We start from the raw sequence: 15,182 nt of genomic DNA on the forward strand, positions 1-15,182 counted from the left end.
GTTCTTCAAACACTCTGTCTATCAGATCTAATCCTTTGAGTGTACTTGTCACTTCCACTGTATAGTCATAAAGGATTCCATTTAGGTCAAACCTGAATGGTCTAGTTGTTTTCCCTACTTTCTTCAATTTAAGTATAAATTTGGCAATAAGGAGTTCATGATCTGAGTCACAGTCAGCTCTGGGTCTTGTTTTTGCTGACTATATAAAGCTTCTCCATCTTTGGCTGCAAAGAATATAATCAATCTGATTTCGGTATTTACCATCTGGTGATGTCCATGTGTAGAGTCTTCTCTTGTGTTGTTGGAAGAGGGTGTTTGCTATGACCAGTGCATTCTCTTCATAAAACTCTATTGGTCATTCTGTGCTCCAAGGCTAAATTTGCCCATTACTCCAGTTATTTATTGACTGCCTACTTTTGTCATCCTCCTTTACTGAAAGCCTTAAAGAAGTGATACAAAACAGGGATTGGTACCCCTGTTCGCTATTGACCTTTCAGTTGATTTTTGTTGTGGTCCTGAACTGTCAGTGGAATCATGGCTTGCCCACACCCTCCAAACACCAGTTGTGACAACTAAAAATGGTTTCAGATATTGTCAAATAGCCCCTGGGGAGTCGTGTTGCTAGAGTTAGAAATTAAAACACAGGATACCCAGTTAAAATTTGTTTTATTAAGGACAATTTTTAGAGTGGTTGCAGGTTCATCACAAAATTGGGCAGAAGGTTCATCACAAAATTGGGCATATATCCCTTACCCCACACACACACCTCCCCCATTACTTACCAGCATCCCCCATGAGATGTACATTTCTTACAACTGATGAGCCCAGTCAAAGTCTGCAGTATACATTAGAATTCACTCTTGGCATACGTTCTGTGGGTTTGGACAACTGTATAAAGACATAGATCTATCATTGTAGTATCATACATAGTAATTTCACTGCCCTAAAAATCCCAAGTGTTCTACCTACTCATCCCTTCCCTCCCCCAAGCCCTGGCACACACTGATCTCTTTATTGTCTCCATAGTTTTGCCTTTTCCAAAATGTCATAATGTAGTCTTTCCAGATTGGCTTCTTTGACTTAGAAATAGGCACTTAAGTTCCCTCCCTGTCTTTTCATGACTTCATAGGTCATTTCTTCTTGTGTGCTAAGTTGCTTCAGTCATGTCCAACTCTGAGACCCTATGGATTGTAGCCCATCAGGCTCCAATGTCCATGGGATTCTCCAGGCAAGAATACTGGAGTGGGTTGCCATTTCCTCCTCCAGGGGATCTTCCCCAACCAGGGACTGAACCCATTTCTCTTATGTCTCCTGCATTGGCAGGAGGGTTCTTTACCACCAGCACCACCTAGGAAGTGCCATTTCTTCTTAGTTCTGAACAATATTCCATTGTCTGGATATAGCACGGTTTATTTATTCACTTACTGAAGAACATCTTTTTTGGTTCCAAGTTTTGGCATTTATGAATGAAACGGCTATGAACAACTGTGTACAAGTTTTTTGGTGGACATACATTTTCAATTCACTTGTGTAAATACAAAGGAGTGTAATTGCTGGATCATATAACAAGAGTATGTTTAGCTTTATAAAAATCATCAGACTCTTCAAGAGTGGTTGTACCATTTTTCATTCCCATCAAAATGATTGAGAGTTTCTGATATTCCATATTCTAGTCAGAATTGATGTTGTCAGTGTTCCAGATTTGGACTCTTCTAAAAGCACAGTGGTAAGTCATTTTAATTTGCATATCCCTGATGACGTACAATGTGAAACATCTTTTGATATGCTTATTTGCCATCTGTATATCTATTTTGGTGAGGTGTCTGTTAAAGTCTTTGGCCCATTTTTAATCAGGTTGTTTGTTTTCTTATCATTGAGTTTTAAGTATTCTTTTGAAAATATTTTTTCCCAGTCTATGAAGTCATTAGAGAAGTCAAAGTCTTCTCATCCTCTTGACATTTTCTTTACAGAGAAGAAGTTTTAATTTTAGTGAAGTCCAGCTTATCAATTCTTTCTTTTGTGGGCCATGGCTTTAGTGATGAATACATAAAGGCACTGCCTTACCCAAGGTCATCTAGATATTATCCTATATCATCTTCTATAAATTTTATACTTTTACACTTTGCATTTCAGTCTACTGTTTATTTTGAGTTAACTTTTGTGAAGGGTGCATGGTCTCTGTCTAGAATCATTTCACTCAGCCAATTTTTAATTTCATATAAGCAAACAGTATGTACAATATATAAAATACAATCATATTATAAATTATTTATACTAGAAATTTAATTTCCCTGTTATTCCACTTTAACTGAGCATAAGGTGTTGTTGGGGAAAGATAATCAAGAACAATCTTCAAATCAAGAAAAACTCCGCCAAAGCAGAAGAAAAAGAAAATCATTGCATAAACCTTAAACTAGAATGTGATACACATCAAGGGCAATCTGCTAAAGAGATTGCAAAGACCCAAGGAAGTTTCTCTTTTGTGTAGTTCATCAGAGTCCATTACATGCATATTCTCAAGATAAATGATAAATAGTGCTTGAGTAAAAGGATTTGATGGCACCAATTGTTACACACAGTGAATCCTAAATTCACCTGGCATTTGGGGTCACCATGTGCATGAAGGGAAAGGGGTTTTCCTCAAACCAGAAAGACTTCCTAAGAGCTCAGGGAGAGGGAGAGATATAATTGGGTGAAAATCACCACAAACAGTTCCCAGAGGGCCCTACCTCGGGCTTCACTGGTGACTCAGTTGGTGAAGGATCTGCCTCCAATGTGGGAAACTCGGTTCGATCCCTGGATTGGGACAATCCTCTGGAGAAGAGAACGGCTACCCACTCCAGTATTCCGGCCTGGAGAATTCCATGGACTGTACATCCATGGAGTTGCAAAGAGTCAGACACAACTGAGTGACTTTCACTTCATTTCACTTCAGCCCTACCTCATCCATCAAGTGCTTTACTCCCTGTGAACGTGTAAATAGCCACAAGTAAACAAGCAGAAATGTGCCATGGTTGGTTATCATCACCAATGGTGTGATTGGAAATGTGGAATCTGTCCACATTTCAGGATAAAAATCATGAACAAAAGAACTTGAAAGAAGGAATATGTGTTCTGGTTGTGGTCTAGGAACCTTCCATCAGCCCTCTTTGGTAAAATAAAGAATGAATTGGCATCAACACCCTGAATGAGAGTCAGTGCCTTGAGAAAAAATCCAGGGACAAAAGAATGCTCTTTCAGCAATGGTGAATCTTTTGACAACACAAAGGACATAACTGTATAGAAAACATACATGTTAAGTGCTTGCAAAAAGTGATTTGCAAGAGTAGGAGTCTGAGCATGAATACATTCTTGGAATACTTAATCAATATATATAGTTTATTTTATTTTTTCATATATGTTTAAATGTGATACATGATGAAAAAGTTATGCCTAAATAAATTTAAAAGAGATTTTTCAATAGGAAATAAATACTCACAAGTGATAGAAAGTGATAAAAACCTTGAGTGGCATGTTTTCTTTCTTGAAGCATGTGAATTAATAGTGTATCTTACAATAAATGGCATCTCAGAATAAGAGAAACCTGGTATTTAAGTTGCTTAGGCATAAGAACATTATTTTTTATCTTACACTGTATCTCCTCAATTAATTTAATATTAATTTTGGTTGAATGTATATTATAAACATTGTGTTGATTAAATCTTATTAAGTTAAAATTCATCAGATGTTAAATAAATTTCGTCTCTTACCAGAGGAAGGAGTCTTCAAAGAGTCTTCTGTTAGATGGTGTGTATATCTGAGAAATAGAAAGCTTTTTAGAGCCTCTCTGACTAGGTAAGAGTATTTTCTTGATTTAGAAAATATACTAATACATGTTATCTTTGTCAGGTTTTTCATATTTCTTTATGGCGTTTAATGAAAAAAGCTCAAATAACAAAACCTCCACCCAACACCAAATTTGCATTCCGTGCCATGGTTTTGGACTTGGATTTACTCGATTCTTCTTTGGAAGAGGCTTCTTTAGGTACTGATTAATTTTAGGTGTTTCTGTGACCAAGAAACTCCTAGCTTTATATAGGATACATAATTTGAGAAAAATGCACCCCAGATTTTTGTGGTGTAGATAGAATATGTCAGTACTGACAGTTATAGGGTTCAAGCTTTGCCCTGAGAAAGCTCAAAAGTTTCCAAAGATCTGACATGTGTCCCCTGTTCCACATATTTCCAGGGGAGCCCAGAATATCCCAGTTTTATTTGTTCCTGACCTTAAAAAGCAGACAGTCACTAATCTATATAGTACAACTTGAGGAATTCTGGGAAGATATTCTGATCTCAGTAACCCTCATTTCTTCCTTTTCCAATGCTCTATTCCCACGATTTTAACATTTTTTTCAACTTTAGGAGACCCTTCTTGCTATTTTCACAGAGGAATTCAACAGTATTTCACTGAAGTGTCAATATTTAGCATTTCCCTTCTCCAGAATGTTTATATTCTAAAAAGGAACCACCTGCAGAAGGCAATGTTAAATATAAGAACAAATCTATCAGTGTGGCACTTAACCCATCAGATGGCCTTAAAAGTTAAAAGCAGTGAAAACTGAACTAGAGATTAGATTAACTTTTAGTCCAAAGTTTGTTTTTCTCTTTCTAGCGGAATGGGTAGATGTTAAGAACAGTGTGCCAACAAGCGATAAAGAGTATTCTCCAGAGGAAATAGCAGCAGCAATTAAAATTCAAGCCATGTGGAGAGGAACATATGTCAGATTGCTTATGAAAGCAAGAACACCAGGTATATTCTTTCAATCATTTATAAAATGAACTTGCATATATAAGTGAAGTGAAAGTCGTTCAATCATGTCTGACTCTTCCCGACCCCATGGACTGTAGGCTGCCAGGCTCCTCTGTCCATGGAGACCTTAATACTGGAGTGGGTAGTCATTCCCTTCTCCAGGGGATCTTCCCAACCCATGGATTGAACTCAGATCTCCTGCATTGCAGGAGGATTCCTTACCATCTGAGCCACCAGGGAAGCCCCTGCATAAATAAAGATGAATATTTGTTTACATGCTAACAAAAAGTATTTTAGGTTCATTCAACTCTATGGCTCAGCTAATTGTTTTTAATTCTATAAATGTTGAAATTTCTTGAGTTCAGGGTGCAGGTAGGTATGCTCAAGCTCTTGTTTCTGCAATTTAGTGCAGTGTGGCTTTAGTCTCTGTCTGACAGAGTGAGCACACAGCAAATACTGGCTGAATGAATGATCAGCTGTGTTTTCCCAATCTTTTGTGAGTTCTTTAAAAACAGGAAACTGGCCTTTTCCCCATTCATCCCCAGTGCCTAGCGGAATACATAGCAGTTTCAGCTAAGTCATAGATAATTTTACATTTCTAGGCCATTTTTCAAAGTGAATGCATGAATGAATTAAATGAAGACGTTTCCACGTATGTCCATGGCATCATACACTTAGAAGGCGTAAAATGCAGTCAAAGTGTATATTATATTTATCAAATCAAATATATTTTTGTATATGAAACTATTTTGTGAAAAGATCTGTTTTATCAGTTCAAAATAAAACACTGCAAAGGCAAAAAATTATATTCAATTATTTTCATTCTGCAAATTTTGTTGACATTTTTATGTAAAAAGCCTTGCCTCCCATAGAATTCTTTGAGTATTTTGAAACATTTTGTTATAAAAGTATCTCTGAAATATTTAATAAGAAATATCAAAATGTTCATCAAAGCAGTAAAATCTATAGATCCATAAATATTAAACAAATAAACTGCATTGCATAGTTTTGTGATAGAAAAATATCCCTGTTGTTTGTCCATATATACTGTAAAAAGTATAATCATATAATAATTTTTTTCTCTTTATAAAGACAAAAATGAGCAGCTTTTTAATAATATTTGTGTTCTCAATCAACATATAATTATTGAATAATTCTTGTGTGTGCAGAACTATTCTATGTTCTGGCCTTACAGAAATTAGTAAAACTTCCAAGGTTTCTGCTCTGGTGAATCTTGTGTTATAGTGGTCCCAGGCATGCAATGGAAAGTAAATATATTAAGATAATGATTTCAGATACCAGTAAGTTCTATGAAGAAATTAAGATAATTAGAAAAAAAAACGTCAGTTTCTGACATGTTAAATTTGAGACGCTTATGATGGATTCACATTTTTTTGTCAGATCATCTCCTGTTAAGCCTTTTGTGGATTATGCTTTAGGTTAAGCTTCAGTGAGATCCCATTAGCCACTGTTCTTTAGGAAAAAAATGGATGGATTATAGTTTCTGATACAAGAGTGTTCATAAGGACTTTTTTGCTGTGATAAGTGATCTTTTGTTGTAAACTCTTTGATGAGTATATTCAATTAGATCAAAGAGATTTTATGATTTTTTAACTAGAGATGAAGGGAAACAGCATAAAATGATGATCAGAACTCTCAGCTAGAGGCTCATAGCTTTGTATTTTAAACATGATTTTATTGCTAGTAAAGCTTCTGACTGGATATCACCTTACTTGTGAGTTTCAAGTGCTTCACCTGTAAAAGGAGGGCTTAGAACAAGATGATTTTTCAGGCACCTTACAGTTTCTGTATTGTTATTTTTAGATACGAAGGAAAATGCCAGTGTTGCAGATACTCTTCAGAGAGTTTGGGCTGTGTTGGAACAGAATATAGAACAGTATGCAATTTCTCTCTTAAGGTAAAGCAGCATAATGATTTTTTTTTAATTGCAGTATCTTGGTATCCTCCAAGTTACAGTTCAAATGCCACCATATTCGTAGGATTTTTCCCTAATCACTGCAGCTAGAAACATCCCATGGCTTCTGAACTTCCCCACTTAATACGTGTTTGTCTTCACTGCACTTATCTAATATTCTAAGCAGGAAAGCTCTGAGAAGCAAAGCGAAGTTTCTTGAAGTCTTTTGGTGCTCAGGAGACAAAAGTTAAAAGTTTAGGACCTGCTAGGGGAAACTATTTTTGTTTTTGATGTCCAATTGCTAATCTACATCCTACTCTTTGGCAACCCCACGGACTGTAGCACACCAGGCTTCAACAGTGAAAGTCATCACTTGAAATCCCTGGTGAACAGCACTCTAGAAACAGGGACAAGTGAGGTAAAGTGGGCCTTAGGAAAACTGCATTTTAACCACAAATCTTCTTGGAATGAATCTGATGCAAGGAAAGACTGAAGGCAGGAGGAGAAGGGGGAGACAGAGGATAGGATGGTTGGATGGCATCACTGACTCAACGAACCTGAGTTTGAACAAACTCTGGGAGATAGTGAAGGACAGGGAGGGCAGGCACACTGCAGTCCATGGGGTTGTAAAGAGTCAGACATGATTTAATGACTGAACAGCAACAAATATATAAAAGGAGCAGACCATTTTGATGTAGGAGCTAGCAGACCAAATCTCTAACAGTGACTATAACGGAAAAGCTCAAGAAAATAAAGAATAAAGAGAAAATAGATTAAAAGTTTAGATTAATAAAGCACAGTTAAACGGAGATGACATAAATACAATTTCTAACAACTGAAATTTAAAATGTTTTAGTTCAACAGCATATCAGGCAGAATAGAGGAAGAGATTAGTGAACTGGGAGACAGGTCAATAGAAAAATAGTGGAAAATAAGGAAAGAACTAAGGAAAATATGGGGCATGCTTAGAAAGTCCAGGATTTATATCATTATAGTACCAGAATATAAAAATATAATAGCTGATAAATTTCTAAAACTGATAAAATATATCAACTTGTATTTTCAAGGGACTCTGCATGCAGAGTCTGTGCAGAAAGGACACAAAGGAAACCATAGCTAGACTCATCATAGTCAAACTGCTAAAAACCAAAGGCCAGAAGAAAAATCTTCAAAGTTACCAGAAAAATAAGACATATTATTTTCAAAGGACAATTAGACTGATAGCTACATGTAGGAGTAAAATCTTAACCTTAGCAAAGCAAAATGCAGAAATTGGGTAAATGGAGGTACAGAGTTCTAAGGTTCTGGCACTACTGCAGAAACGGTAAAGTAATAATCTAGATGAAATGCTAATAAGGCAAGGATGCATAATATATTCTCTAGCAATGTGCTAAATGGATCAACTAGTCAGTTTAAGAAACAAGATTAATATTACACATTTTCTAGAGAACAGAAAAGAAGAGGAAACATTTACCAATTCAAAACCTTGATTTTAAAATCTCAGCAAACATAGTAAAAAAAAAAAACTGAAATTGCAAACCAGTCACCCTCTTAAAATTAGATGAAAAAATGTAGCAAATCAAAATTGGAATTCTATAAAAAAAATAATATCTTTTAATTAAGTAGGTTTCCCACTCTGAGACTTGGAAGAGTAGTTTAACATTAGGAAATGCATTAATTCGGCACATTAACAGGGAAAAGGAACAAATCGTTTGGTTCTTCGGATAGGTTCAGAAAAAAAAATTGAAAAAAAACAACACAAATTCAAAATTTAAAAATTTTTAGCTAACTAAATTTAGAGAAGATTTTCCTTAATATGTTACAGTACCTAGTATATTTTTTAAATTACTGTAAATATAATTTGTGGTGAAAATTTGAAAGCTTTTCCTTGAGTTGGGGATTGAGACAAAGATGCCTGCCCAAACACTTTTATTCAAGGTAAGCCTGAAATTCTGAAAATGGCAGAAAGGTAATAAAGCAATATAAGTGTCAGCAGAATTTGAAGGGAAGAAATAAAACCACCGTTTACAGGCAATATGGTTCTGTATATAGAAAGTACCAAAAAAATGCCACATGAACCAGAAGATATAACCAACCTGGTCTTTGTTCTTGTAATTATTTTTAAAAGTTTTTTAATACCCTACTTCCCTGATGGCTCAGGGGGTAAAGAATCTGCCTGCGATGCAGGAGACACAGGGGCTGTGGGTTCAATCTCTTGGTCAGGAAGATCCCCTGGAGGAGGGCATGGCAACACACTCCAGTATTCTTGCCTGGAAAACCCCATAGACAGAGGAGCCTGGCAAGCTACGGTCCAAAGGGTGGCAAAGAGTGGACACAAACAAGGACGCAGGTGTGCAAATATAAACCTATCATTTTCCTTCCACTACCAAAGACCAGCAATCAGAAAGAGCAGGTGAATCCTGTCCTCCGTGAGGATCTCTCTGGCTTTGCTTCCCACTGACAGTACAGTCAAGTCATCCACCATCTGGAAGCCGAGCACAATTCTAGCTCTGTCTAGACCTCTACAGAGAACCACTGTCTATGACCATTAGAGCTTCTGTCCCAGCTAATACCCAACATTTTACAAAAGACCTGAGACTCCTAATGCTACTGAGGCTGGTTCTGGTTCCTGGCTGGGTGGGAGCTACAGGACCCAGGATCTCTCTGATCATCTCCATTGTGTTCTGGAATATACCACAGCCTTTCAGCAGGGCAATCATGGAGAAACCTAATTGCACTAGAAATCATGTACAAGGAAAACTCTGGCACTCTCCCCTTGTTCATGGCCTTTGCTTTTAGGGTTTATTTTTAAATCTTTTTTTTTTCAAATCAATTCCTCACTGTAAACTACACTCTATTATTTATTCTCTACATCAAATCCCCAGACTTTCAGTGGCTTCTACTCAGTTTTATTGCTAATTTTCCTGCTTCTAATTTTCTCATCCTTATAGCTTAATCTTTGGTGCTGGTTTCCCATCTGTAAATTTCAGTTACTCCCAGAGTCATGAATTAGGTTTTCCTTCAACTAAGAACTTCAGATAACTTTGGGCACCTTCGAGAGACATCATGGTTGACCTGAAAATGGTCACCTCTGCCTTTGAGCCACACACAAAAAGCCTTCATTTGATGAAGTACTCAATCCATCCAACAGTGGACTGTAATATTTTATACTGGTTTTTTTTTTATTCATTTTTTTATAAATAGAATTTGTTTCAAAAATTGCTTTTGCCATTGGTACTTAAATTATTTTTACCTTTCCAGACTTATGTTTAAAAGCAAGTGCAAATCTATGGAATCTTATCCATGCTATCAAGATGAAGAAACTAAGATTGCTTTTGCTGACTATACTGTGACTTACACAGACCAGCCACCAAATACTTGGTTTATAGTTTTCAGGTGAGGCTATCATATATTGGCAAATAATATCACCCCTAAGTGGTATAAAATATTCATATATAGAGAGTTTTATTTGTGATAGTAGTAAAAGTATGAACATTTAACTTGCTTTCAGAACTTAGTTAAAATTCCTTCCATATCTGATGTGAATAAATGAGCTATTATAGAAATTTTATCCATGTTTCATTAAACAAAATATGAAGAATATGAAGTTAACTATTAGATCTTTTGATGAATGTGGCTTCTCCTATGGTTCAGCAGGTAAATAATACACCTGCAATGCAGGAGATACAGGAAATGCAGGTTCAGTACCTGGGCCAGGAAGATCCCCTGGAGGAGGAAATGCAACCCACTCCAGTAGTCTCGCCTGAAAAATCCCATGAATAGAGGAGCCTGGTGGGCTACAGTCCATGAGGTCTCAAGAGATGGACACGACTGAGCGACTAACCACGCACACATAATATAATAAACTGATATGCTTTTAGTATAGAAATAAATCATTTCATTTCCAAGCAATAGCATGTTAGTCACACATTATTTATAAATAGTATTTCTTAAAAGGTTAGCATTTGCATGAAAACATAATGTATTAATTAGAATTCTAAAGGAAAACAATATGTGTACGTTTAAGTTATTTGCAACTTTAAACTTATTTTTTTATTTCTTGGCTTAAAACCTAATTTCAAGCTTTCTTTATGATTCACGTCAAGGGAAACTTCACTCTTTTGTAATTACAGAGAAACATTTTTGGTTCCTCAAGATATGATTTTGGTTCCCAAAGTATATACTACACTTCCAGTCTGTATGCTCCACATTGTTAACAACGACACAATGGAACAAGTGCCAAAAGTGTTCCAAAAAGTGGTGCCTTATCTTTATACCAAGAATAAGGTAGGTTTAAATTGATTCTCCTCATTTGATAAATAGCAATGAGAAGCCAGCACTCTGAGAGTTTACAGCAAAAGGTAGAACAAATGTGTTTTCAGCCCATAATTAGGCCCTGGTCTTTCTTCAGAGAAGTCTTGTGTATCTAACAGAAATAGATACTTAAAGTGAGTGCCAGAACATTCGCCTTTTAGTCCCCTTCTTATCTTTTCACCAAAGAAAATATGACAAAAGGAAAATGTTAGAAATCCCCATTATTAAAATTATAAAATCAAACAAATCCTTAAAATGAAAATGGAGGTAAAGAGCACATTTAGTCTTATCCCAAACCAAATCATCATTAGGTTGTCTCTGTTTCCCGCAGGTTTTTTTATTTGATTCCTAAATATGTTTGAAGATTGTGTTTATACAGCCACTCACCAGATTTGGTCTAGATTTCCTTTTGAATATAAAAATTTCTTACATTTGTAATTGGAAATCAAAGGTCTCAAAGATCCATAAGAAAAAGATGATTTCATTCAAAGGGATATTCTACTAAGTTCACAGATGTCTTTAAATTCTAGAGATGAGTTCTTTACTTCACCAGATAAGTATACTAATACTGATCATGTTAGTCATTGATACCTACTTTTGGTAGAGATCTTTAGTTGGGTATTTCATTGGAACCACACAAGACTCTGATTCTTATTCACATGTAGCATACTTTGGGTTTGGTTTAGCTTTTGCTTTGTAGCTTCACTGTAAACCTCCCTTCCTTGAGTAAACTTAATATGGGGTTTAGCTTTAAATGATGCCATTGAGTCACTATTCAGGAGAACACTCTATCTCCATTTAAATATTATTTCTAAATTGTAAATTTGGGATTGCAACAAACATAGCCATTCCCTCTCTCAAATATTTCCTATCTTCTACCCTCTCATCTTGTGTTTGTTTTTTAGAACAAAATAGAGAGAATGTGGAGGAAAGTATAGAACTGTATGAATAGCAGAATAGCTTCTGTTGTCCTTTTTGTGGTATGGTTTTCCTTTCATCACGACTCTTGGTCTTCAAATGTTTCTCCAGGTTACTAAGCTCTTCTACAATGTAGTTCCCTTGAACAGAACAGCCTTGAAAAAGACTTCCAACCCACCTAAAGTATAATCATTGCCCCATTGTTTTTAGTCTATGATTGCAATAGCATTTTGGCACTTGCAAAGGCATTTGACACATATGTAGCCTATTTTAGGTCAACTTTTTCTAATGTATATCCATAGAACTAGGGTCTAAGTTTAAAAAAAAAATTCTGGTTACACAGTCAATCCTTCAGCATAATTAGACATTTTTTTCATAGTTTTTCAAAGACCATAAGCTGTGATTTGAAATACTTAATCTGTGTGGTTTCTCAGTACTAGGTACTCTGCTATGTTACACTTTTATTCCAGAGTCTTGAGATCCTTTAAAACTGCCAGGTTCTCTCTTAAAATCCTATCACTAGTTTAGCTTCAGATTATCACTTCTCAATATATCTATCCTACCATTTTATAAATCTTTTATTCTCCCTCAAAATTGTTCTCTGAGTCTAGACAAACATGAAATGAGTCATGTAATTTTGTTTGACTTCTTTAATACATTAGTCCCACAAGCTCAAATAATAAAAGCAGTAAAAAAATCTTTGCAGGTAAAAATATTTTAGCATACATGATTTATCTCCCTTTTCTACTTGCCCCAAACATAATATCGAAAGTCTTTATGGGTGTTGCAATTCTGAGCTCATTACAGAGCTCATTGGGATTTTAGTTACTATCCCACGATATTTATTGGAGTGTTATGAATTCATTCTGTCTTGTGTATGTCTAATTTTTGTTTCTGGAAATCTAAACACATCAGCTTCCCTCATAGCTCAGTCAGTAAAGAATCTGCCTGCAGTGCAGGAGACCGGGTTTGATTCCTGTGTCGGGAAGATCCCCTGGAGAAGGAAATGACAACCAACTCCAGTATTCTTTTTTTTTTTTTTTTTCTTTTTTTTTTTTTAATTTTTTTATTAGTTGGAGGCTAATTACTTCACAACATTTCAGTGGGTTTTGTCATACATTGATATGAATCAGCCATAGATTTACACTTATTCCCCATCCCGATCCCCCCTCCCACCTCCCTCTCCACCCGATTCCTCTGGGTCTTCCCAGTGCACCAGGCCCGAGCACTTGTCTCATGCATCCCACCTGGGCTGGTGATCTGTTTCACCATAGATAGTATACATGCTGTTCTTTTGAAATATCCCACCCTCACATTCTCCCACAAAGTTCAAAAAGTCTGTTCTGTATTTCTGTGTCTCTTTTTCTGTTTTGCATATAGGGTTATCGTTACCATCTTTCTAAATTCCATATATATGTGTTAGTATGCTGTAATGTTCTTTATCTTTCTGGCTTACTTCACTCTGTATAAGGGGCTCCAGTTTCATCCATCTCATTAGGACTGGTTCAAATGAATTCTTTTTAATGGCTGAGTAATATTCCATGGTGTATATGTACCACAGCTTCCTTATCCATTCATCTGCTGATGGGCATCTAGGTTGCTTCCATGTCTGGCTATTATAAACAGTGCTGCGAAGAACATTGAGGTGCACGTGTCTCTTCAGATCTGGTTTCCTCAGTGTGTATGCCCAGAAGTGGTATTGCTGGGTCATATGGCAGTTCTATTTCCAGTTTTTTAAGAAATCTCCACACTGTTTTCCATAGCGGCTGTTCTAGTTTGCATTCCCACCAACAGTGTAAGAGGGTTCCCTTTTCTCCACACCCTCTCCAGCATTTATTGCTTGTAGACCTTTTGGATAGCAGCCATCCTGACTGGAGTGTAATGGTACCTCATTGTGGTTTTGATTTGCATTTCTCTGATAATGAGTGATGATGAGCATCTTTTCATGTGTTTGTTAGCATCTGTATGTCTTCTTTGGAGAAATGTCTGTTTAGTTCTTTGGCCCACTTTTTTATTGTGTGTTTTTTTTTTCTGGAATTGAGCTTCAGAGGTTTGTATATTTTTGAGATTAATCCTTTGTCTGTTTCTTCATTTGCTATTATTCTCTCCCAATCTGACGGCTGTCTTTTCACGTTACTTATAGTTTCTTTTGTAGTGCAAAAGCTTTTAAGTTTCATTAGATCCCATTTGTTTAGTTTTGCTTTTATTTCCAATATTCTGGGAGGTGGGTCATAGAGGATCTTGCTGTGATTTATGTCGGAGAGTGTTTTGCCTATGTTCTCCTCTAGGAGTTTTATAGTTTCTGCTCTTACATTTAGATCCTTAATCCAATTTGAGTTTATTTGTGTGTATGGTATTAGAAAGTGTTCTAGTTTCATTCTTTTACAAATGGTTGACCAGTTTTCCAGCACCACTTGTTAAAGAGGTTGTCTTTTCTCCATTGTATATTCTTGCCTCCTTTGACAAAGATAAGGTGTCCATAGGTTCGTGGATTTATCTCTGGGCTTTCTATTTTATTCCATTGATCTATATTTCTGTCTTTTGCCAGTACCATTACTGTCTTGATGACTGTGGCTTTGTAGTAGAGTCTGAAGTCAGGCAGGTTGATTCCTCCAGTTCCATTCTTCTTTCTCAAGATTACTTTGGCTATTCGAGGTTTTTTGTATTTCCATACAAATTGTGAAATTATTTGTTCTAGTTCTGTGAAAAATACCGTTGGTAGCTTGATAAGGATTGCATTGAATCTATAGATTGCTTTGGGTAGAATAGCCATTTTGACAATATTGATTCTTCCAATCCATGAACACGGTATGCTTCTCCATCTGTTTGTGTCCTCTTTGATTTCTTTCATCAGTGTTTTATAGTTTTCTATGTATAGGTCTTTTGTTTCTTTAGGTAGATATACTCCTAAGTATTTTATTCTTTTTGTTGCAATGGTGAATGGTATTGTTTCCTTATTTTCTCTTTCTGTTTTCTCATTGTTAGTGTATAGGAATGCAAGGGATTTCTGTGTGTTAATTTTATATCCTGCAACTTTACTATATTCATTGATTAGCTCTAGTAATTTTCTGGTAGAGTCTTTAGGGTTTTCTATGTAGAGGATCATGTCGTCTGCAAACAGTGAGAGTTTCACTTCTTCTTTTCCTATCTGGATTCCTTTTACTTCTTTTTCTGCTCTGATTGCTGTGGCCAAAACTTCCAACACTATGTTGAATAGTAGTAAGCCCCAGAATTTAAATAGACTCA

The 15,182-nt window shown here is 36.1% G+C and overlaps 1 protein-coding gene across 1 annotated transcript in view; it reads left to right on the forward strand.

Moving 5' to 3' along the window:
• ADGB (androglobin) overlaps positions 1 to 15,182 on the forward strand; it is a 206,616-nt gene that overhangs the window by 103,270 nt on the left and 88,164 nt on the right. Inside the window, exons 21-25 of the mRNA XM_043457333.1 lie at positions 3,889 to 4,024; positions 4,652 to 4,789; positions 6,614 to 6,707; positions 9,966 to 10,100; positions 10,838 to 10,991. Coding sequence (XP_043313268.1) covers positions 3,889 to 4,024; positions 4,652 to 4,789; positions 6,614 to 6,707; positions 9,966 to 10,100; positions 10,838 to 10,991 — 657 coding nt within the window. The remainder of the gene's footprint in view (positions 1 to 3,888; positions 4,025 to 4,651; positions 4,790 to 6,613; positions 6,708 to 9,965; positions 10,101 to 10,837; positions 10,992 to 15,182) is intronic.

Source organism: Cervus canadensis, chromosome 33, assembly GCF_019320065.1.
Source record: "Cervus canadensis isolate Bull #8, Minnesota chromosome 33, ASM1932006v1, whole genome shotgun sequence".
NCBI classification, from domain to species: domain Eukaryota; kingdom Metazoa; phylum Chordata; class Mammalia; order Artiodactyla; family Cervidae; genus Cervus; species Cervus canadensis.